Source organism: Protopterus annectens, chromosome 3.part0 (genome assembly GCF_019279795.1).
Source record: "Protopterus annectens isolate FY-2018-M chromosome 3.part0, PAN1.0, whole genome shotgun sequence".
NCBI lineage: Eukaryota > Metazoa > Chordata > Ceratodontiformes > Protopteridae > Protopterus > Protopterus annectens.
The window spans coordinates 1,553,948,497-1,553,974,741 of record NC_056731.1 but is presented as its reverse complement, the minus strand read 5'-3'; the positions used below and the strand labels follow the sequence as shown (position 1 = coordinate 1,553,974,741).

Genomic DNA, 26,245 nt, shown 5'->3' with positions numbered 1-26,245 from the left:
AAAGAGAAAAAAAAAGCATGAAGGGAGCACAGCAAAAGGAGAAGAAATAAGAAAAAATGCCTTAAATTACACATAAAAAAATAACTTCTTTTATGTTCTTTTATTATTTTATGCACATTGTTTAAATCTGATCAACTAACCATTTTTACATCATTTATCAGTTAGAAATAATACCACCTATCTACAGGAATAAAGGAAAGGAGTAAAGAGAAGAGAGATATAGGAAAAAAAAAGAGAAAACAAATATAAAAAAAAAACTACAGTACCTTATTCTGCCACTACACATAACCATCTCCTTTTTTAATACACAATGCATTTCCACAGTGTTTACCTGCATCACTTTGACTTCACACACTATCTTACAGTCCTTTTCCTGCAAAATAAGTCCAAACAGGTTTCTTTTTACTTCGCCAGTAGATGTCCATCAAGGATGCATCTGCAGTCTTTACAAATGGGTTGTCCTGTCATCAGGCAGCCCTTCGGTCGGCCGGATTCCAAAGTTTGGGTCTGGCTTCGGCTGGTGTCGCACTTCACCCAACGTCATTGCGGTAGTCATTCGGGTATAAAGGCATCAGCCGACGCTATTTTCCTCAGTCTTTCTTGCCGCGTGGCGCCCGAAGCAGAAGCTGTTCGCAAGTGCCAGTCGGTCAGATCCAGAGATTACTTCTACCGAATACTACTTCGAAGACTTCTATAAAGCTAAGTACCCCGTTGGGGACTCTTTCTTGCCTCAGCCGATGTCAGAGAAAGTTAATAACTGTTTATCTTGTGGGAAACAAATACCTCATAAAGATTTCCACTCCTATTGCATTCATTGTTTAGGCCCAGACCACGACATAGCAGCTTGTCTAGCCTGTGCTTCTTTTAACCGACGGACGCTTAGACGTCGCTCGGACTTTGCTGAGCAGATTTTCGGCTCCGATTTTGCCTACATTATGCCGTCGGATCCTCCGACTACGCAAATAACCAAAAAACGCAAAGAAAAGGACCGACACTCGTGGTCCGCGGTTTCGGCCGAAGCCGCGGTTAAGCAAACCACGAGTGTCTCGGTTTCGGCCGAAACCGAGCAAGCGGTTCTTTCTTCAGCCGATAACTTGCCTTCTACCGAGGCCTCTTCTAACCTGCTAGAGACAGCTTCTGAAATCCAACCTTCTGTTGCGATTTCACAGGATTTATCAGACACCATTCCCCTAGATATTTCTACCCCTGCACGTGGAGCTGCTAGGCCTCCCCCAGCTATGTCTATTAAGGCCTTTGCCAGGGCTAAAGCAGCCAAAGCATCAAAACCTGAGCCTGCCAAGCCCCCCTCTCACAGGCCCAGCACCAGCTCCCATATGCTTTCTTTGGCAGAGGATCTCATCTCTTTAATTTGTGGAGCCCAGCCTCATCCAGACAGGGCCTCTCTCCCTCCTCCAGAAAAGAGGCCTAGAGCAGAGCCCCCTGAGCCAGTAGCTACAGATGATTCCTCTGATGACTCAGAACATACAGACCCTCCTGAGGCTTCTTATTCTCCTTACGAAGACTCTGATGCTGAGGAGTCCATCCCTTCAGCCTCTCCTCCTGAGGAATTTTCCTTTGGGGAAACCTTGCATGCTATGAGGGAACAATTTCAGTGGCAGGGCCAAGATTTCTCAGACTCTAGAAAAAGGCTTAGGACCTTTCTACATTTGCCACTGCATAGGCCTTTAGCTATACCTCCAGTTCTACCTGTTGTTGATTATGCATTTAATGATGCTTACACTGCTCCTGATACTTTACCTCCGGCTCCTGCTAAGCCCGATAGGTACTACAGGGTCCCGGACACTCATCACCACTTATATAAGGCTCCTTTTGCAGATCCAGAGACTATCTCCCAGGGCCCTAAAGTCGTAGCAGCTACTTCTTCTAAAAACCCCCTCCCCTCTGAAAGGGAATCCAGGTCCTAAGAGAGATGGGGTAAAAAAGTTTACACCTCTGCTACTTTGTCAGCTAGAGCTTTGAACTGCCAATTTCATATGATTCAATATCAAGAGTTTATGCTTGACCAGTTGACTAAAAAGCTGTCCTCTGAAGAATCTTTAGATAAAAAGTATGTTCAAGAAATGTTACATAACACACAGCAGGTTAGTAACCATTCTTTAAAATGTGGCTATGATGCACTGGAGGCTTCCTTTAGATCAGCCATGACTGGCACAGTTATCAGAAGGCATGCATGGTTGAAAGAACAGGCATTACCAGACCATGTCAAATCTAAGCTTTTGGATGCACCTATGGACAAGGTCAGTTTATTTGATGCCCCCGCACAACAGGTACTAAAAAAGATGGAAGAGAAAGCAAAATCTGTGCAAACAGTGAAAGATTTCTTACAAGTTCAACCTCCAAGGTTTAGCAGGAACTGGCCCTCCAAGAATTGGTCCTTTCCGGACTCCTCTAAGGCACAAAGAGGCAGGAATAGGCGCTCTAGAGGCAGAAACCAATCCAGGGGTGCCTACAGGGGTCGCCAGTGGCAGGGTAACAACCAACGAGGCACGGATACAGCTACCACCACTACAACAACTCAATCACAGTGACTTGGCGGTGGCACCGCCTACCAGGGAACAACTAGAAGCACCCTTAGGCTGAAAGCTAACATTATTTTCAAGAAACTGGCACTGCATTACAAGAGAAAAATGGATTTTGCAGACTATAGACAAAGGTTACAGGTTCCATTTCCATACACTACCAGGAAAGACAGGAATGCCAAACCTACCACCTTCTCAAAGGGCAGAAGCTCTAAAACAAATATCTCAATTATTAAGCTGTGGAAAAGGTACCATTTATGGAGCAAGGGAAGGGATTTTACTCCAGGCTCTTCCTGGTACCAAGAAAAGAAAACAAATGGAGGCCTATTCTAGACCTGTCCGCTTTAAACACATTCCTCATTGTTCCAGAATTCAAAATGCTGACCCTACAGCAGCTTCTTCCCATGCTGGGCAAGGAGTCTTGGCTGGTAACTCTAGATCTCAAGGAGGCATACCTGCACGTCCCCATAAGACCAATTTGCAGAAGATACCTCAGATTTCTTGCAGGATCAGAGCACTATCAATTCTCAGCATTGCCCTTTGGCTTATCTACTGCACCCAGAGTGTTCACGAAATGCCTGGCATCAGTAATTGCTCATTGCAGACTTCAGGGAATTCAAATCTATCCCTACCTGGACGACTGCCTGATACAAGCGGACAACAAAAACAAACTATCAGAAGACTTACAAAGAGTCATCTACCTGCTGCAAGCCCTGGGATATACAGTCAATACAAAAAAGTCAAGGCTGATTCCATCCCAAAGAATAACCTTTCTGGGTGCAGAACTGGACACATCAAAACAAATGGCATTTCTAACTGCAGAAAAGAAAGAGCAACTTCCCCTCTACTTCTTGGCATTAACAAAGCAGAGCCATCTAACTGCAAGAAAAGTGCTACAAGTTCTAGGCTTCATGGCATCCTGCATACTACTGGTCCCTCATGCCAGGCTGCATATGAGAAAGCTACAGTGGTACCTAAAGAATTTGTGGTCTCAGCACAAGCACAGCCTAGAAACCAAAATTCCAATGATCCCATGCCTGAAGCAAGAGTTCTTATGGTGGGCTCAGGCCTGTCAATCAAACACAGGACTACCCTTCTGCAAAAGTCAACCAAGACAAACCATCACAACAGATGCCTCAGACCTCAGTTGGGGGGCACACATGATGGGCAAGTGCATTCAAGGCCTATGGACTCAAGACCAGCTGCACCTGCACATAAATCTAAAAGAAATGATGGCAGTAAAATTGGCAATCCAGGCATTCAGACCTTTTCTCCAAGAAGGCCAGTTGATGATAAGGACAGACAACACCACAGTTATGTGGTACATCAACAAACAGGGAGGCACACACTCATACCCTCTATGCCGGCTGGCAATGGACCTATGGGATGTGGCTCTGAGCTACAACATTCAGTTACAGGCAATTTATGTACCAGGGAAGGAAAACATTCTAGCAGACATACTGAGCAGAACTACAACAGATGCCCACGAATGGATGCTGCATCCGGACATCTTCAAAACCATCACAAGAGAATGGGGATTACCACAAATAGACTTGTTTGCATCCCCATTCAATCACCAGTTGAAGAAATTCTGCACGAGGACTTACCACCCACTTGCTTGGAAGGTGGACTCCCTATCCTTCAGTTGGAAAAACCTGACAGCATACGCATTCCCACCACTTCCTTTGATGCACAAGGTGCTTCTCAAGATCAAAGAGGAACATCCGAGGATCATTCTGATAGCCCCAGACTGGCCAAGACAACATTGGTATCCACTGCTGAGGAGCATGTCCCGGGAACAAATATGGACACTGCCCCTGATTCCATTACTGCTGACACAGAAGAACTACAACATCCTGCATCCAAACCTAAAAACTCTGCAGCTAACTGCCTGGAACATTACATAACAGCAATTAACCCAAATTTATCCCAAAGGGTTAAAGACATAATCCTGGAGGCTCATAGACCTTCAACAAGAAAGAATTATGCAGCAAAATGGAAAAGATATCTCATCTGGAGTACTGCAAAGGGGCAAGATGTGACACTGGTGAACATAGCCAACATCCTGGAGTACTTGGCGGAGCTCTTCCATACAGGCCTGTCCTATTCCTCCATCAAGATACATGCATCAGCTATTTCAGCAGAATACAGCCTGGATCCTCCTGTCTTCTCGCATCCTCTGCTCATACAGTTTCTGAGAGGAATTAAAAATGTAAAACCTCCCAGGAAACCTCCATTGCCAGCATGGGACTTGAAATTTGTGCTGGAAAAACTGACTCTACCTCCTTTCGAACCAGCAGCTACAGCAGAATTGCAATACTTATCCTGGAAGACTGCTTTCCTGCTGGCAATAACTTCAGCAAGAAGGGTCTCTGAACTACAGGCATTAATGGCAGTACAACCCTTCCTGATCTTCCATCAAGATAGAGTGTCCATGAGAACAAATCCTACATTTATGCCTAAGGTGGTATCCAGAGTCTCTTTAAATCAGGCTATCCACCTTCCTACATTCTTCCCCAATCCACAGAACAGGGGAGAAAAGCTCTTACATACCTTGGATGTACACAGACAATTACGCTACTACCTGGACAGGACAAAAAAACAATAGAAAAACTGACCAGCTTCTGGTAGCATATGCAACAGGAAAGGAAGGAAAACCAATTTCTAAACAGACAATCTCCAAATGGATAGGAAATTGCATTAGATTTTGTTACTCCTACCATGGAAAGAAAACTCCAGAGAACATCAGGCCTCACTCCACAAGGGCTACAGCCACTACCACAGCTTTCTTATGAGGAGTGGCTACCAAGGACATTATAGAGGCTGCTACTTGGACCTCCGTGCATACATTTGCCAAGCATTATAACTTACCTCTATACTCTAGATCCCGTGCTGGTTTTGCCACTGCTGTTTTGCAAGGGATCCTGACTACACCATAATCTACTCTCATTTCCTCCTCCCCTAGTTTAGCTATGGTATTCTACCCATTTGAAAAAACTGCAGATGCATCCTTGAAGGACATAGTACAGTTTTGTACCTACCATAAATGTAGATGTCCAAGAGGAATGCATCTGCAGTCAGGATTACCCACCCTCCTTCCCCTCTGAGGTACTCCTAGGGTACTTACCAATCTTCAGCTAGCTTGGGGGGGATCTATTATGGTGTATTTGTTTGTATATACGTACATACATGCTTATTTTGTGTGTTTGCTCTCTACTATTTGGAAACTTTGGCATTTATCCAAATTTAGCCATCCAAGAGGGCACCTGGCATCTGGGGCAAGAAACACTGAGGAAAATGGCGTCGGCTGATGCCTTTATACCCGGATGACTGCCGCAATGACGTCGGGTGAAGTGCGACACCAGCCGAAGCCAGACCCAGACTTTGGAATCCGGCCGACCGAAGGGCTGCCTGACGACAGGACAACCCATTTGTAAAGACTGCAGATGCATTCCTCTCGGACATCTACATTTATGGTAGGTACAAAACTGTACTTTCCTCTTTCTTCTCAGCTATTTAAACTGCAAAGGCAGTTCAATCAACTGGAACTACGAGATAAGAAGATAAAATAAAATTCCAGGCCTGCTACAAGAAACAGAACAGACAAAGGATTTTAAAGCCTCAGATTGTCATAAATGAAACATCCCATTCTCCCTGGTGCTGCAGAAAGCCAAAATGGACTGTTCACATTTCTGAAGATGGGAGAGCCTTAAAAATCTTCAAAAAAGTAGGTCTTGCTTCTTTCCTTGTGCTTATAGAGTATTTAATGCCATCCACAGTAAAAATTGGGTTATTAGGATATTTCATTTGAAATCTGATATTTTTGTCAATCAGAAACTTACAATATGAAGCCAGCATTTGTCTAGATTGCCTTATTTGTGTTGGTAAATCCTGTGCTATAGAAACTTTATTATTTTGCCACATTACAGATCCACCAGATTTTTTAATAGTTAACAGTACTTTGCTCACATCTTGGTAGTTCAATATTTTAACATAAACAGGTCTGGGTATATTTGAAGCTTGAGATTCTCTGTATGCTCTATGCGCCCTTTCTATGACCATCTGCTTAACAACCTCAGAGTCCTTGAGCAGTATTTCGAATATTTGTGTAATAGAAGTGATCAGGTCATTATATTGAATAGATTCTGGGATCCCTCTAATGATTATATTGTTACGTCTGGATCTTGCTTCCAAGTCCAGAATTTTATTTTGCATCATTTGAATGTCAGTTCCATGTGTCTCTGTTCTTTTAGTGAGCATTAATATATTGTCTTCATTGGTAGCAATTCTAGTTTCTGCTTTCTCCATTCTTTCGAGAATCCAATTACATGTGTCACTAAATGAAAGTGTTTGAGATGTTAGCTCTTTTAAGGCATCCTGTATAGGTAGCAATGCTGATTTGATTTCTTCCATTGTGACCTGTTGATCAGATTTTGTTGATGGCCCTGTTTTTGCAGTCTCTTGCTGTTTGATAGTTTTCTGTCTCTTGATTAAAGATTCTTTCTCCGGTGATTGCAAAACTGACAGCTTGGTTTTGGAAGTTGTAGTTTCCATATTTTTGTCCTCCTTTGACATTTCGAAATTCTGCACGAAGATTTATTTCCCAAAGAAAAGTTACAAAAGTGAGATCAATCAGTCCTTTGTTTGGTGCTCTGTTCAGAGTCAACCTGACAATCAGATCCAATCCTGCTATTACCAAGTATTTTTTTTCGATTTTTCTTTCTCAGAACCAAAAGTGACTTCTGGTCAATTAGTAATAACTGCCAATTAGTTTGTTTACTCTAAGTATAACTCCACAGGGTTGATTTTTTTCTCAGGTATTTGAAGAGCTGAAGTACTGCAGTGCTTATAGAACGGCAGCCATCTTTGTTTCCACATCAGTCTGTTTCTGACAGTTGACTTTTAGATTTTCAAGCTTGTCTGTAAATCTGTCCATTTTGACAGATAGCTCAAGTAGTGTGGCTGACATCAGTTGAATTTCCTTTTTCAGTAAAGTTTCAGAGTGTGAAGACTTAGAGTTGCTTATTTCTGTATTGGAGAAGTTATCTCCAGTTTATTTGACAGGAAAATTTCGATAAAAATGCATAAAATTTGGTATTCTTATTGAACTGAGGTTCCTTAATAAGAATTTACTACTTTTGAAAAATAAAAATGATTCTTTTCCTGAATTCTGGTACTAGATTGTGGAGCTCATAAAAGTTGCTGTCACCAGTTAGCCATCTAGGCTCCGCCCCCGACTCTGAGATTTCTGATCTGGGGAAGCTTCTTGTTAGTAGGCATGGGGGCAAAAAGCACTAAAAAATAAAATTAAAAAATATGTCTACAGTGATTCACAGTGTACCTCTCAACCTCTTAGGATAAGAAATCTGGAAAAACCCAGACATAATGGGGGGAGCAAAGACCCAAAAATAGGAACACATTATAAATATTGTTCTTATAAACTTAGAAAATTGCTAAAATAATGTGTTGTGCTAGCATGCATTTTTCTGAAGGATATGAAGTCATAAACTCAAATAGTCATCATTATTACATGACTTAAATCCTAAATGATTTGATAGAAAACCACAAATTTTATGAAGAAAAAACCCCAGAATATGAGACAAAAAAAACTGGATATTTTGCGAAAATCTGGGGAGATGAGAGGTATGATTCCCAGGGAGTGGGTAATCTGGAGGAAAGTTTACTGGTTTCTGACAGGACAAGGCTCAGTCATCTGAGAAAGTGAGGCTTTGATCCCTTTTACCCTTAATGTCATAGTGCCTGCACCTGTACATTTTGTAAATAGTTGAGGCACTGATGTGAGACCAAAAGGCAGTATCATGAAAATATAATGACCAGCTCAAATATAGAAGAGATGATGCATTCTAGAAGGTCCTTCTCTTGATATACTGATAATCTTTCTGAAGAACCTAAGAGCACATTTTTGACAAAATAGAAATGCAAGGTTGAAGAATGAACATATAAATAGGTTCTTTGGGAATTAAGTTTTTTTTGGCCACTTAATTCTAGCTGCAATTGACGTCCCTTTTCTTTTTATGCCGCAAAAGGAACTGTGAGTATATGCACTTCCCCCCTACTCAGAGTGGGTGGCCTTAATGGATATTGAAGGGCTTCTGTGACCTTTCTTGCTGCAGGCTTTTGATTTTGGGGAATATCTTGCAAGGAGACCGGTAAGAAGATGAGAGGTAGACCAAGCCAATCCTATAACCATTACTTGTCAAGTTCTTTATTAACACATCTATAGTCATGGGGGTACCACTCTGATGTATGTACAGAAAAAAGGTCTTCCTTCAACCGCCTTCAAATGCAGATGGCCAGCCTGGGAGTCAGAACTGCTGATGATCACCCAGTTCTGGCCTGAGAGCTCCATGAAAGTGCTAAAGAGCTCAGCCTCTACTATAGTAATCTTGCTGTTTCTGACCAGTCATTTTCACTGCTGACCCTACTGCTGATAATTTGCAGGTTCCATTGGGACCAAGATCATACTGGCTCTGGGATCTGCTAAACAGCTGTTGTGTGAGATGAAATGTAACTCTTGTGGCTAGCTGTTCTCTGTTTTGGTATTTAGTATGCAAATGATGTATGATCAGAATAGCAGGGACCCCTTGAAAAGGTACCCCATTAAAGGTTTCTTTGATGTATTCAGTAAATGGGTTTAGGTGAAGCCAGGAATTAAGTTATTTGACAGTGTCAGACTAATCACCCTAGGCTTCTCCATCCTTGGCATCATATGCCCTGTAGATCACCATAGGAGTGGCACTTGAATTATGCACCTAACTTTATCATCATCAGGAAGCCTATCCCAATGGAAGTACAGGTAGTTCAAAATCTTCACAAACCACAATCTTCATCTGCCCATCCTGTACAGAGACTTTGATTACATATAATGGATAAACAGTCTGAGGAATAGAATTGTCCTTCTGTGCAGCAGCTGTGACAGTCTGGTCTGATTTGGGTGTCTCTAATCAGATCAACCAATATTAAAAAAGATGCATTATTTGGGAATGTGTCAGTTTATCAAAGGCGACTTAGTCAAATACAAAAAAACCCCTAAATATTTAGCTGAAAGCACTATCAGTGATAGTGGAGAACTCCTTTTTCTGCACTGTTGTGTGAACTCAGATCAGGTATATTTAAGTTTGTGCATGAGGTGATTACCCCCACATGGGAGTACAGGGAGCCCCCCTCCCCTCAAAAAAATTATTTTGGACTTTTACTGAAAGTGATTATGGCTAAATATTGTTGGTCAAGTTGTATTCAAAAGAACTACCAATGATCTATCTGAGTGAAACCAGTTATTTGATACATTCTCTGTAGAACAGAAATATCTGTGATTACTCCTCCTGTACCCAGCAAACTTATTGCATCTACCTTAGGGGTGATACAGCACCATATGTAAATCATACACCTTAATTACTTAAGGTATTTAAAGGTTTAACTTCCTAAGCATTTTGCATATAAAACAACATAGAATTTAGCATAATAAAACATTTCTTATACATTCATTTTAATATCCAACATTGGACTTCTCCAGGAGAAACAGCAATGAAATACTTTTACCCAAATCTTTGGTGACCTCATCATGCTGAAGAGCAGCTCTGCAGGTTTTGTTTTTGGCCTTCTATTTTAGGCCTCTTGGCCATCAAGAGCACTGTATCATCCATGTAGGTGATATACCTGTATCTCTCTAACTAATATAACTTCCTCTGAAATCAACAAACCTTGGATATAAGTTATAGATGCTTCACTGAAGCCTCCTGGAGACATTGTCTTGAATGAAGTCTTCAGGATAGTGAAGAAATTGGCAAACACCCTATTTTGGTAAAAAAAAAAACAAAAAGGCAGTAAAGAACTATTTGGGTAGATGTCTGCAACAGAGAGAGTTGTTCTACTTGCAGGATTAATGAGTATCATAATGGATATTGGACAGTTATGACCTGCAAAACTGATGCTGAAGTCTGCCACGTATGAAATAAATTGAAATGAAAAATAGTTACTTGAAATGTCAAGCCCCAAAAGAGATTGAGGTCCAACACCTTATGTTAACAGGTAGATATAATGAAAAAAGTGGGGACCAAGACTGGATCATGTCAGAAGCTTATTGTGCAGCTGCCACCAAAGGTTTGTAATATGACTGTAATGCCCCAGTACTGGACTGTCTGATGTTCGCATGTTAGGCACTTGTCAAATTAATGCCGATAGCACCAGTTCTAGCAAATGTGCTATGACTGGCATCGGTATCTGTACTCTCTAGATTGATGCCAAGGGTACCAGAAAAGCTGCCAATAAGACCATTGCCAGAGTGACCATCATTAGTGGGTCTAAAATTTGGCTGCCAAGTTATGATGGAGCTATAGTTCAGGCACCAGGCTGTGGAGTCTGGAAGTAGTTCGATACAGGAATCATATTGCTTTCTCAATCTTGGTATAGTCCATAAGGGGCATGTTCTTTCAGAATGGGGGGGATAAACAAAGCATCAGAACCAGTATTGTCTTCTGATTACCCCACAAGGTAAGACTTTTGAGAAATGCAAACACAGGGGCAGAAGACTAAGGAGAACTTTTCACAATCACTGTTTCCTAGGACTGAGCATATGCCAGAGACTGAACAAGAAAAAACTTGGAAAAAGATAGATGGTGGGTCAGTTCTTTGACCTGCTTTTGCACAACAACTCAGTGCTACAGGTGTTGGAGGTTGGCAATGAGAATTTCTACTCTTCATAGATCAATGGCCATCACCAGCGCTGTTTTCTTGTTGAGGGTTGCTGACAGTGCAGGAACTTGAAATGGAGGTAGCATTCTATCTTTTGGAAATTTTTCTCCATTATGGTGTCTTCTAGCACCATTTTTCCTTCTCTGTATGATGTAACAGACTCCCCTGCAGAATACACAACAGTTAATATCTTGAGAGATACCAAAAACACAGTAATCTAGTAAAGTGTGAATGTGATGGTATTTTTTTGAAGAAAGCTGTATTTGAAGAAGATGAAATAGAGTATAAATCAACCAGCCACACAGATAAAAGACCAATATATTAATGCTTATAATAAGAAAAATATCACTCTGTCAAACTTTGATGAGAAACATTGAATAATGTTGAAAAATATAGATAAAACTGATTAATAATTTTTTATAAACCAGCGAATATAATCAGCCTGGGGATATTGACAACGCACCTCTTAGAGCTGACCCAGTAGTCAGGGACTTAGGGACACACATAGATGGTAATCTAGACTTTAACCATCACATTTCAACAGTAGTTAGGAAATCATTCTATGTTGTGCAACATATAAACAAAGGTATGGCATCTAGGTCCAAGGAAGTCATTGTTCGACTGTATTTGGCATTCATCAGACTTATCATTGAGTACAGTGTCCCCTTTGGTATGTACCTAACCAGGCATATTTAACAATTAAAATGTCCACAGAGGTTCCTCACTAAAAGAATACAAGACATAAGTAAAATGTCCTGTGGAGACCACCTAAAGGCCCTATCCTTGTATTCTTTCTCCTACAAGCTGTTGAGGGGACAGCTATGCTTGACATACAGGGCATTGCCAGAACTCACTCTGATGGACCTTCTGCATATCCACAAAACAATCAAATCAACACGGATTCTGCCCCAACCATAGCACTACCACTGCACATAAATTTTAGTAACCTAGTAATATGCAATGCAACAATGGCCAACTAGTGTCTGCAGTTTTCCATGACTTATCAAAGGCATTTGATACAGTCTGCCATACAAAACTAATAACATCACTCTCAGAATTAAAACTCACTACTCCCACTCTATTATGGTTTGAAGACTATCTCTCCCAATGCCAACAAGCTGCTCAGTGAAAATCTCCCTTTTCCCCTACTTCCTGTAAAACTAGAAGTACCCCAAGGAGCAATCGTAGGACCTCTACTTTTCACTATATTCCTAGGACCTCTACTTTTCACTATATTTACAAATAATCTTCACAAAGCTGGTCATCTAGCAAACCTGGTTCAAAATGCTGATGACTCCACCTTAATCTGCTCTGCCCCCACCCTCCAAAAACTTCAAATCAAGACCCAAGAAGCATTTTCATCCATCGAAACCTGGCTTACAAACTCCCATCTAAAACTAAATCCTGAAAAGACCCAACTTATGCTCTTTCATCCTTCCAAAGAAGCAGCACCTACTCCCCTGTTCTCTATTTCTGCATCAGATAATATCCCTATCTCTCCCCATCACACAAACTAAATTACTAGGGGTCATTATTGGCAATAATATGAAATTTGACAAACACATAGCTCATACTATAACAAATTAGCAAAAAACTAGGTACTGTCTACAGATGTAAAAACTTCCTAACCAGCAACAGTAAAGTTACCCTAGCTCATGCCCATCTTCTCTCTACATTACTGTATGCTTTTCCTGTCCTAATTAATCTAAACAAGAGTGATTATTTAAACAAGCTATCAATATGCTACAACAAAATAGCAAAATTCACCATAAACTCCTCCTACCACACCCACCACTGTCAGGCCCTAAAACAGCTTTTCTGGCTGAAACTCCCTAACACCTTAACTCTAAACCAACTTCTTCTAGCTCAACAAATACTGTACCAACCTGACAAAACTCCAGCCTTACAAGACCTGATCACCCTCTACTCCAATAACCACGAACTTAGATCCACTAACAAGGTATTAATCACAGTCTCCAAAAGCCATTACAGCTCTGGTGACTCTTTGTATTCTAGTAACATTGCCAAGACTTGCAACTCCCTACTACTGCAAATTAGGTTACAACCTAACAAAACCATCTTCAAAAAACAGCTTATTTCCCACCTAAACAACTCCTGGACATACAACTGCCTAGCACCTGGCTGACATATTCCAACTACTTTCCCCTATCTACTATCCAACCTTCTCTTTAAAACTCCCAGAGATGCACTATGTATTATCACACATTACTTACCAACTCACTGCCGCCTACTCCCCACTGTCCTATCTATACCCATTACCTCTGCCATAGACTAAGTTGAAAAGCTTTCCCTTAAAATGTCAATGCATCTCATATGAACTTGCCTATATTCTCTTCCTTTTTTAGTGTTCCTTTCTTGTCTTATGTTCAGTACATCTTAAGATTATCTTTACTAAACATATTGTATGAACAACCATCATATGTGACTACCTGCTATACTTTTAATTGTATGTCTAAATCTCTATGCTTATGTAAATATTTTATGCAATCATATATTATTATCTGCTATATTTTTATAAGTGAATGTGTAAACCACAATGCTCATGTGAATGTCTTATGTATAGTATGTTAGCAATTGTTCTGGAGCTTTTCTACCCGGGACTCCGCTGAAAAGAGACAGCTCTGTCCAGTTGGACCTCCCCGGTAAACAAATGTAAAATAAGTAAATAAAACACCAGAATTACTCACTCTAAAGACTTAAACCTTGCCTGTAATATAAATAGGACCTGCTGGAGAGACAGTTATGTATCCCAGAGACTACCCTGTCTCTGGAACAGACTCCCCATCCACGTGAAGCAGAGTTCCTCCCTAACCCAATTCAAGTGTAACTTGGACAATTGGATGGGGAAAAGGAAATTCATCCCTAGTTTGTCACCTATGTCTCTAATGGATACAGGCAATTTGCAAATAGTCCATCTCCCAGGCCCCTGCTTGTAAATGTTTTATCTCCCAAACCCCTGCTTAAATTCATCAAGGGTACCAGAACTTGGCAGAGATTTGGGATGCATGGCTTGGCTTAAAAAGTCCCTTGTGGTCATTAGCATATTAAACACCTATGAACCTATGAACCTATGTAAAATATGGAAAAGAACTAGATTCTTCAAAAGATAAAAGAGTATTATTAGCAGACCAGGCTGGACAAAGGGTTGGATTTATAAGCCTGGAAAAATTCTAAGTACCAAACAACATTAACACCAGAGGCATCAGTCCTAATTGAAAAATCTGGTATTTTTTACTAGTTCCTAAGTTCAGCAGAAGAAGAAGAATATCAGCTATGATACACTTTATCGTAATGATTTCTCATTTAAACCCAGCTCTAGCACTTTTTCTGAATTCTCAGTTTCAGAATTAGTGTGCTTTATTTCCCTCTAATTTAAATGAATCTTTTCTTGACAGATTCTTCCTAGCAAGCTTGGTTCATTATTTTTAACTACAAAGATAAATTCATCTTGTTCCTAAACATCAGCTTCCAGTGTTTTGTATGTTCTCTTTTATAACTTTTCCAATACAAAATCAGATAGTTTAAAAAATGTTACTTTTCTGAATTTCATTTTATTTACTAGTGTAACATTGCTCCTGGTATCTGCTTGGGGTTGACAAGCTTCCCCTTTAGTTTACTTTATCCTAAGAAAGGTTTTACCTTTACATTTAAATCATCTATACTGTAAATGGAAAGGTTTGCATTCCACTGTTTGCAGTGTCTTCTCAGAATCAGTAATATATGAGCAGCAAGTGTAAAAGTTCCTTTCAGATTTTTTGACACATTTTATTAAAATGTCATCTTTTCTTATAGGTTCATAGGTGTGTAGTAGGCTAATGGCTCTGGAGTCTTTACAAGCCTAGCCCATAGTATTACCCTGGCATCATGCTACCCGACCTTAGTTCCCAGTGCCTCTGTCGAGTAGAGCCACTGGAGTGATCCCTGGGGTAAATTTATTTCTCATCCGCTCATCAAGATTTCTCTTGAAGAGAGCCAGTGAGGTGCTCTGTTTGACATGTATGGGAAGTCTATTCCATAGCATGGGCAGTCCCTGGGTAAAGAATCTGTTCCTCCAGCACGTTCTGTTGATTGTGGTAATGAGGTTGAGGTCTCTGGAGTGCGTGGTTTGGAGGGATTGGGATTTCTTCAGATGTAACATTTCTAACAGGGCTGGATCACACATGGCTTTGTAAGTCAAATAGAGATTGCCTCTAAGGAGGCAATATGAGACAGAATAGTTGAAGTTTTTTTAGTCTGTCCATATAGGACAAGTGTTTAAGGCATAGGATCCCCTTTGTGAGGTACTTTTGTGGCCTCTCCAATTGTTGCAGGTGCCTAGTAAGGTACATGTGAAATGTGGCATTGTACTTGATGATTGGCCTAATGAGGGAAGAGTAGAGGGAGGCAATGACCTCTTTCTTCCTGGATGCAAAACCCTTAGTAATGAGATGTGCCACATAGCATGACTTTCTGACCACAGTGGCAATGTGGTGGTCAAAAGAGAGGTTGCTATCAACCTGTGTTCCCAGATCTCTTATAACGCCTTCTATGTTCAGTGGACTACCATCGATGTGGTAATTTATGGGGACCAGGTTTTTCCCAAAGGGGATGCTGACACATTTTTTGGCATTGAGCTTAAGGCCATGGTTCTGACAGCAGTCGTTGGTTTTAGTGAGGCCTTTCTCTAGGATGTCAACATAACTTGGGGAGTTAATAATAGCTCCCAATTGGCAATCGTCTGCAAACTTTGTCAGCCAGAGTCTGTTCATGTTGTACAATCTCTTCTTGTACAAGATCTCAATCTTTGCCCAATTTTATCAAAAACATTGCATTTTTTTTGCTTAACTTTAAACTCATCTGCCACATGCTATTTCCCAAGACACTTGTGACACTCATGAGCTTTGTTGATTTCCTTGATATGGGCAATACACACTGTATATTTCTGTTCTTGTGTAACATTACATCACAATAATATGCCCTTCTTGTAAATGTACATTTTTTGTTTGCTTTTCCCTTGCTAAAGAAACATCTTTTTGAATGTCACCTTACCTTCCATTATAACTTCTTTGTATGTGTTTAGCATTACTCTTCTCACAATTCTGTTTATTAAAGTGTGCTGTAATGTTGTCATAACTGTAGTCTTGGTCTAATTTTTTTCAACTCAGATACATTTTAAATCATTGATTCGTGAAATGTCATGTACAAGAATCAAAAGTACCTTTGCAATCTTTTACCAGCTTTAAGCTTACCAGTTGCATATAATTTTCACTCGGTTTCTCAGGACTTCTCATTACATTGTAGATCATAGGTCCAATTACACTTATGAGAAGAGGCCTTAGTCCTTCTTCAGTCTAAGCCTAATCTACAATGAAAAACTGTTACATTGTTTCACAGTATTCCTCCCAAGTCTTAAATGCAGTCAAACCACTTACAGTTTGCAGAAGGACTTAATGATTCTAGAGATATGAAAATTTTTTGAACTGTGAGCCTATAACTTTACTTTCTAAAAGGCTTGGGACATATCATTGGAAGGTAAGAGTTCAAAACTGAAAGAGTTCCATTGGAAGGAATGAATAATTAATACCACCCTAAATGAATTGCAATACATCCCCCTTCTTTTCTCTGCAAATACTGAAAAAATATTCATACAACAAGGTTACTTTGTCTTACTCATTAATGCACACCCCCATCAATTTAAAATGTCCCTACCTTTTGTCTTTATTTGCTCACTTATACATTCATAAAATATTTATCATGTTTCTTTATTAAGCTGACTATTCTTTCTTCAGATTGGGCCTCTGATTTTTTTTTCTTTTTGCCTTTTTTCTGTGCTTATTCCTCTGCAGTTGTTGCTACTGCTTGATTTTCATTTTATTTGCTTAACCTTTGATACTGACATTCAGTTTTTATAACCTTTGATACTGTTTTCTTTTTCTTTTGTTTTTCCACATACATAGGTTCATTGTTTCTATGGAAACAATTTAAACATTTCTCATTTGTTCATCCACACTACCTTAATTTAAGATTATTAGTTTTCTTGAGGTACTGTCCCCTTTGCTGGTCTTCTGTCTGAAATCTAGAACCGTCAGTTTCAGTTGCCAGGGCTCTGTACTTAAGTAGACTGTGACCCATGTTACCTTATGACCATTTGTTCCAAAATGGCTGCTGACTATATCTGCATCTGAGTTCTTTCCACCTCCGCACTTGAGAACACCAAGTCCAAAACTACTCTAGCTTAACTAGGTTATAACACTTCCTCTCCATTTACTAGTATCAAAAATGTTTCTGCTTTTAGATGTGGATGCAATCAAAATGTTCAGTTTAACCTTTGGTATATTACATCTGCTTCCCTTACCATTACAGTATTATTTCCCAATTCCTTACTATCCTATTTTTTATCACTATCTTACATTCTTCTTTTTTCTTTTGGCATATACTCAATTTACAATTTTTGAATAGCAATTAGTCATTTAAGCAATAACCAATGACGTTAGTGTGGTATATTGAAGATTTACTCATGTTTGCTGTGATTTAATCATGAGGGTGAAACCCGAGTGATTAATGAAGCCAACCATGGGTAACTCTTCTATATACCACATCACAGAGTCAGTTATTGCTATTATACAATGACATTATTTAAGAAAAAATACTTACTTTTCTTGAATAATGTCTTTGTATAATGCTTCTGTGGTGCCCTTCTGCATTTTTCCGGTAACCTGGGGCTTTTTCTGATGCACTGCGCATGCGTATGGGACTTGTGTTCCCACACTTACGCAGTACATCAGTGCTGTGCAAAGGCAGCAATGGAGAAAGGAAGATCTCCGTTGCTTTTTTTTTTAAAAGAAAAAAAGAAACTGGGACACTTTTAATGTTCGGGAGAGCCGGGACAGACAAAACAAAAGAATAATCAGGTAAGATTCTTTACTTTTGCAAAATGTACCTGATTATCCTCTTATTTTTGTCTGCACCATCCCACTCATTTGTTTGAGGGCTTCCATTTTTTAATTTGATTTAAAAAAGAAAGAAAAGTAAAAAAAAAAAAAAAAAAAATGAAATATACCAATGAAAAAAGTCCAGGTGACCGGACCTTTTTCCGTTGATATATTGTCGGATTTACAATTGGCCTGGCCAATCAGCCTGCTTGGTTTTGAATACTAATGGCCAGTCATTGTATAATATTGTATAATTAACTGTTGTTACTTTGGTCACATCCTTAGACATAAGGCTATGCCATTCTGCTTCATTGTTTCATCTTCTATCACCTTCATATATTCTTGTGTTCTGGTGTTTTTACTTCCCAGTCATCATTCTTCATATACCACATTTCTCTTTGTCTGACAATACTGAAACATTGTTCCTCAATAGAAAACACAAGCATATGCATCTTTTTCCATAGACGGTAGATAATGGTACTTATTACTTATAGTTTTCATTCACCTTGCACAACCGTTGAGTTATTCATATTGATAATGAGTACTCCTTTCTTTTTATTTACTACGTGTCTTTTCATATTATTTTCCTTAATGGCATATTTATCAATGTCTAGTATGGTAATCTGAAAGGAGAGGGACTGGTTTCCTGGCTACTTCTGTGTACTTCCTACATGACTATATGTATTTTATTAATCACTTACTTAAGAATTTTCTTCCCTTCTCAGAAAGATGGAGCTTATTACACCAGTGTAGGCCTGTATTCCATGAAGCACCCAGTGCTCCAGAGAAGTCACAGCCCACTACAGCAAATTCTGGAACCCATTTTTTTTAGTGCATCCTAGCTTCACCCTTGCCATGGTCATACAACATGTCACAGAATGGTTAGCATGTATGCCATGTAAGGCCCTCCTTAAATTTACAGTTTCCTCCTTTATTGCTACTAAGTAATTCCCAGCTGGGTTATTTGTCCCTCAAGGGACAGTAACAGCTACATTTCATCCACTTCAAAGTGTTCCATGATTGTGAGGATTCAGTCTAATTACTTTTAAGGTGTAGCACAGGACAAACTGCTTATATCTATATTACCCTTACTGTACTGAAAAAACAGATTTTTCTGGTATATCTCTATTCTTTCTAACTTTTCTGTTCTGTATCTGTGTATAACTCATATGGTGTCTATTTACCTTGTACTCCATTCACTGCAGTATACAAGATCAACATATTAATGCAAAAGACCTGTCTGTTTAGAAATATTATGGTTTTCAGCTCTTCATTTGAAGAAATAATTTTTAACTGTTTTTGTAGGTTCCATATAAGGTATTATTGTTTTGTGCTTGCCATGGTGTTTGCAGTTGCTTAGAAATATTATTATGATTTTCAGCTCTTCATTTGAAGAAATAATAATTTTAACTGTTTTTGTAGGTTCCATATAAGGTATTATCGTTTTGTGCTTGCCATGGTGTTTGCAGTTGATGAAATTAATGAAAATCCCAGTATTCTGCCAAACATAACTTTGGGGTTCCAGATTTATGACTCATGCCACACAGAGGCAAAAGCAATTGAAGGTACTTTGTTACTGTTAACTGGGATAAAGGAGGCTGTTCCAAATTACAGATGTGACCATATCACACTGCCATCTGCTATCATTGCTGAACTAACCTCAAAGGCAACCCTCCCCGTTGCAAGAATGCTGGCACTGTACAGATATCCACAGGTAGAAATATTTCAATGAAAACATATTATCTTTTGTCTTTATATGTATTTAAATAAAAATAATTGCTTTGAACAACACAGATAGAACCAGGAAACAATGGTAAGAATAAAGACATTATATACACTGGACCCTGCCCAGTTCGGTTTTATCAAAGGCAGACCATGCCCACTTAACCATGTAAACTTCTTTGAGGAGGTCTGAAAAGCTATGGACAAGAGCAAAATTGTACACACTGCCTACTTCAATCTGGCCAAGACGTTCAATACAGTACCTCACTCGGGCATTGTAGATAAACTTGCGAAATTGCTCTTAAACACATATGTCAACCGATGGATAGTCAACTGGCTCAATGACAGGACATATGTTAGGACATGGATAGTTGCCACCATGAAGAGGTCAGTCAGTAGTGAAGTCTCACATGATCAATGCTGGGGCTTCTCCTTTTTGGTATTTACTCCTCTGAAGTTAAGGTAAACATCAAGGTCCTCTGACTGACCAAGTTTGCAGACAATTGCAAACTAAGCATGGTCAGTGAATTCCCTAAAGACAATGATATCCTTCAAGAGGGCCTGATTCAGGCAAACAACTAGTGACAGAGCCATGGACTAAAATTTCTTTTGTATAAATGTAAATTTGCCTATATCACAAGTGATAATTGAATTAAGGTGTTTAAAATCAAGAAAAAAAACTCAATGTGAAAAACTGCATAATAGTACCCTTTGATAACATGGCCATCCCTGGAAGTTACCACATTCATTATATGCCCCCAAAAGGAAACCCATTGGTCATGGATCTGGGAATACATGTTGACAGTAATATGAGCTTTGACCACTACTTGTCTACACTGGTGAGAAAAAATCTTTCTACATTGCACAATTTCTAAGTAAGGGTATTGAACCAGGTCCAGGGAAGTCATTGTTCCATTCTGCTTGGCTCTCATCTGAACAGTCATTGAGTATAATGCACCTTTTGGAATTTACATGATTAGGCACTTCAAACAGCTTGAGACAACACAGAGGTATCTCACAAAAAGAATACAGTAGGTAAACAATAAGTATTCTATTGACCATCTCAAAGCCTTATCCCTGTACTTGGTCTCCTACAGACTGCTGTGCAGTGATCTATGCATCCTAAATGCAATAAATACATCAGTGCAGAATCAAAGGATGCCTTGAAAGTGGCACAGTGGTGCAGCAGGTAGCATTATTGCCTCACAGTAAGAGGTTTACTGGTTCAGTTCTTGGCTGGGGTGCTTTCTTTGTGGAATCTGCATGTCCTCAGTGTGATCATTTGAGTTTTCACTGAGTGCTGCAGTTTCCACCAACATTCTAAAGAAATGCAGTAGGTGGATTGAACAGTCTAAATTGATTTTAAGTGTGAGTGCACATGAGTGTGTATAGTATGGAAGCACAACACTGGTAGAGCTAGCCACTCCTCAGTACGAACATTGTCTATATGTGATTGCCACTGCTGAACTGACTCCTTGATGCCATGTGCAAAAATGGGAAAAGGAGTTTTGGATGGATGGATGGATGGATGGATAGATGGATGGATGGATGGATGGATGGATGGATGGATGGATGGATGGATGGATGGATGGATGGATGGAAATAGCATCTGAAATAACTGTTCTAATGACCGAAATCTGATCTGCAACATAAACACGTTGTAGGACAGATATGTATTTCAAAGATTACCCCTTCTCTGGAAAAGGTTTCTCATCCATGTGAAGAAAAGTTCACCTCTAAACATATTCAAACATACCTTGGACCAATGGACTGGAAATCACAGTTTTACCCATAGTTTGGCCCCTATGTCCCTAATGGACAGGGACAGCATGTGAATGCTTAATGTGCATATGCCTATATTGTAACTCATAAAATTCCTTGGATTACTGGCACATGTCAGTAATATTTTTTATAAATTTGGGGTAAGCTTGGCTAGGCTTAAAATGGCTCTTAGGTAAATAGCTTTATAACTACCTGTGATCCTATGAACTATGTTATAACAGCTTTTTTGACTTGGTCTTTTGCAGGACTCCCTTACTTTCTTCAGGGTTCTGCTTTCTTTATTTTTGTGAATGACTTCTGTTATAACCACATGGACTGGGTCCAGTGCATAGACCAGGTATAATATTTTTGACCATAGTTGTGAAAGAATACTTGACACTTGGTGCTCAAGTCCAGATTGAAACTTTAAGGAGAAATCAAGAGGTGCAGGAGATTGTAAGACTAATTAGTTGATACCCTCTGTTCTTTATTTAAAACCCTAAGACCAACAGTTTATACAATATACTTTTCAATTAGTTTTATTGCATTAATGTTTTCATCATACTTTTTCCCTATACATGTTGCCATATCTCCTAAGTTCTTTTCATGAGAATTCTGGGCAAAGACAAAAATAATGAATGGACAGAAGTCCACAGTCAGGTAGTTTTTAAATATATCTCTAATTCACTTAAAAGTCAATAGAACAACTGGCTTTGCATCAATGTGCATTTTCTAAGCAGAAAGAATCCACAATAATTTCCAGAAAAAATCACAAAACTTATAAGAGATACGGTAAAAATAGGAGCTGAAATCAGGGACATTCAGCAAAATCAGGTGGAGATCACAGGAGTATGTGCTATATACATTTATTATCCCGACAGTTACACAGGATATTTCAGTTTTGTCCTATTTTTTCATTCAAATCCTGCCTTTCACTTCCTCCATCTTTGTCTCTCCTTTATCTGCCAGTATCATACTGTGCACTCCACCGTGACCTTCCATCTTCTTCCTCCTACTCCTGTTCCTGAACCTCCACAGCTTTATAAACTATTTCAAGCTTCTTTCTACATCCGCATCTGACCATAGTTGTGTACATTGTTCTTCTATTGTACTTTTCACCCACTCCAGCATGTACATCATCCCTACCTTTCTGTCTCTCTTGCTCAAATCCCTTCATTTTACAATACTGCAGGTAAACAAGATGTCCGTATTTACTCTGCCATCTCCCTATAAACTTTCTGTTATACCTTCAACACCTTATTGCACAGTCCTGCCTGCTCTCTACAGCCCTGACACACTGAGAGAGACACTTACTTTCCTTCCTCATTTCTCCAGAACTCCGTAACCAGTCTCATTTTAATCTTCTGTAGCATTTGGGATATTATAATCCCACTGGCACAAAAGGCACATGTGCAATCATACACCGGCCTCACTGCTCAAAGTCTGCCACACCCTGCCATGCCTCAGCCCCTAACCAGTCTTTTCTTTATTGCTCATCTTCTTTTCAGCTTTGCCTCAGCTTCTTGAACCATCCCCTCATGCATTTTTATCATTGTCTCTGTGTTTAACCTTGCCTCATAGCTTCATGAATTGCTGCACCACATTGGCACCTGCAGATTGCACTCTGTAAGAGCTTGCTCCTCGGGCAGTTGTCTCCTTTGCTGAACCTTAAGTTATGGTTTTTTGCAAGTCAGTGAAGTACTGCATCTCTCCTTGTTCAGATTGCAGCTGAATGCACTGATTCATTGGCTGTACTATGGCATTTTACTTGGACTGTTGAGATGCTTATTGTACTGCCCTGATCGTTCTGATGACAAATTAATATACTACCTATTTCTCTAAATTGATGACTACTGAACACAATTTTTCATTGACTATATTACAGCATCTCTACTTGGACCATTCTGAATGCTATTATAATGTTCTGAATGTTCTGATGACAGCTAAATGTACTCTGTCGTCAACAATCCTGCAATATTTTTAACGTGTTATTCTTTGCCACTCTGGGTCAGGTTGCGACTGAAAAAAGGTCTATGGACCAGTTTATTCACCTGGTTACCAAATGCTGAATAACAAACTAAATAAATAAATACATAAAATCCCTCCTTATGACAGTCTGTCCAAATGCTGCAGAGCTTCTGCTACTTCTGAACTGTCTCTGTAGGCACCTTCTTGAACACCTTTCTCACCACTCCGCCTCTTGGCTGGAGGCTTCGCAGATACAGCAGTTATACTTATCACAGCCTTTTGGGGCATATTTACTTTGCATGCATGGATCTGGTTACTCCTCAGCAACTTTCTATCTTCTGTACTAACAGCTTCTCACACTTCTTAACCATTTCTTCTTGCTACTTTTCACCGAAAATTTGGCAATATTCTAACTTTATCTCCCTCTTTCAAAGAAGATAAGCAGCTTCCTTCTTCTTGTATTATAAGTTCATAATGAACAAGCTGAAAACCTCCTGTCCTTCATTGACCTTTATACCCAGGATCCCATATTAGACACTGTGGGTGGGTGACTGTGCATCCATCCAGTTCCTTCTTGAAGGTTGAAATTAAAAGTCTAAGATTGATTCACAAGGTGTGTTTATTCCACTTGTATGAGAGCCTTTGAGATATGAATTTGTCATGTTTCATGGAACACTTGACATTGACTCAGAATATGTGATTTGTGCATTTCTTTTCCTGGGCTTGTACCTCACGTCAGTCATACTTCTTTTGTCTTTTGTCTTTTGTCTCATTAACATTCCTTATAATGTTGGTGGATCCTTGCACAAGGACTTCTTAAATGTACTCCGTAACAGTGTGTGGTCTATTTCCACCAATAGAGCTTCTCCATAAACATGCTAAAGGAAGTTTTCAGCTTGAAACACTAGTGTAGGCAACTGTTTTCCTAATCATATCTGAGCATATACAGTATCTTCTGCAGTTCTGCAAAGGGTGTTTATTCATAGCCAACTGGCTTACTTTCTAGCAGGATTGGTTCACCAATATCCTACTGGACAGCATCTATTTTTAATTTAACTGACTTATTCGCACAGATGGGGAAGCCCATTCTGCTCTATGTTAAGACTGTATTTTGGCAGAGGGGGTTAGAGTGGCCTTCTTGCTGCTTACATTCAATATTATTCTAATAAAATATGTTTATAACATCAATTAATATAGATGTATTAAACCCCATTATAAAAAGGAAACATTTCTCAAGTTAGGACTAATATTGTCTGTTTAGAAGTTCTTATAGAATCTAAACATAAGGTGTTAGACACTAAACTATTCAAGTATTTATTAACTCTCACAAGAATAACGTAAGAGGTGTTGCTATTTTGTTTTTTTTCAGATACTTTTGAAGTTAAGGATATCTGCATGAATAAAAATGATAGAATTTTATTTGCAAAACTTAAATATCAGTCTTTTGTATTCAGTTTAGGGTCTGTCTGTGCTCCTTTTTCACAGTAATCTGAATTTATTCAAAATATGGAAAGAGTCTTTCTTCATTACACTCTATTTTATTAATACTAGTTGAGCTGCATTATCACTGTAAACACTGTGGTATACTAATTACAGCATAAACAGCTGAACTGTATTTTAATCAACCAATCCAAGATGGAGGAGCTATTCATAAAGCTATAAAGCAACAACGTATACTCAGTGCTGGTTTTCTCTGTGAATTCCAAAACCTAATGGAATGCAACAATGGAAAGGAGTCTACACAGAAAGAATGTTAGGGGCTGCTGTTGCTTTAATTCATGTGTATGTGCAACACGCTGAAGTCTATGCTGCTCCTGCTGCTAATAGATCCCAGCCAAGAAGAAGAGTTTTCAGACCTTGTTTAACTTATCACAACATACATGAAATAGAAATTGAAGAGTGCTACAGGATGGATAGAGGCACACCACATGAATTCTGCAACCTCTGTCATCCTCAACTCAGACCAAGGGCAAATAAAGGAAAACTAATACCAATGGAGATTAGGGTATGTGTAGCACTTAGAATTTTAGCTACAGGAACCTTTCAGAGACCAACTGGGGTCATGCTGGAGATGTCACAGACATCAACATTCAAGATCCTCCATCAATTTTTGAATGCTATGCTCCAACATGCCAGTGACCACATATATTTTCCATGTACTCCTGAGGACAGAGCCAGAATTATGCAGGAGTTCTACCCTGTAAAATACTATCCTGAAATAGTGGGTACTATAGATTGTACACAGACAGAAATCAAAGCAACACCCAGGGAATAGGGAATAGTCTATATAAATAGAAAGGGCTTCCACTCCATTAACTACCAAGTCATACGTAATGCTAAGGGAATCATCTTGAATGTGTGCTGACAACCCAGGAAGTCACACATCTGGCACAACTACCAACTGTATCAGATGATCATTAGGGGTGATGTCCCACAGAGTCATTCACTGGGGGATGCAGGTTATGCACTGGAACCATGACTGATGAAGCCATCGGAAATGCACATGCAACCACCGAAGAATGCCATAATGAGGCACATTCTCAAACTAGACATATCATAGATCATGTGTGTGGGCTGCTGAAGTCACAGTTCTGATGCCTAGATACATCT

The 26,245-nt window shown here is 39.5% G+C and overlaps 1 protein-coding gene across 1 annotated transcript in view; it reads left to right on the top strand.

Moving 5' to 3' along the window:
- The first annotated feature begins 19,640 nt into the window (after window positions 1-19,640).
- The window catches only part of LOC122797116 (extracellular calcium-sensing receptor-like), a 249,860-nt gene continuing 243,255 nt past the window's right edge, over window positions 19,641-26,245 (top strand). The window contains exon 1 of the mRNA XM_044065912.1: window positions 19,641-19,898. Within this exon, the coding sequence (XP_043921847.1) occupies window positions 19,641-19,898 (258 nt within the window). The remainder of the gene's footprint in view (window positions 19,899-26,245) is intronic.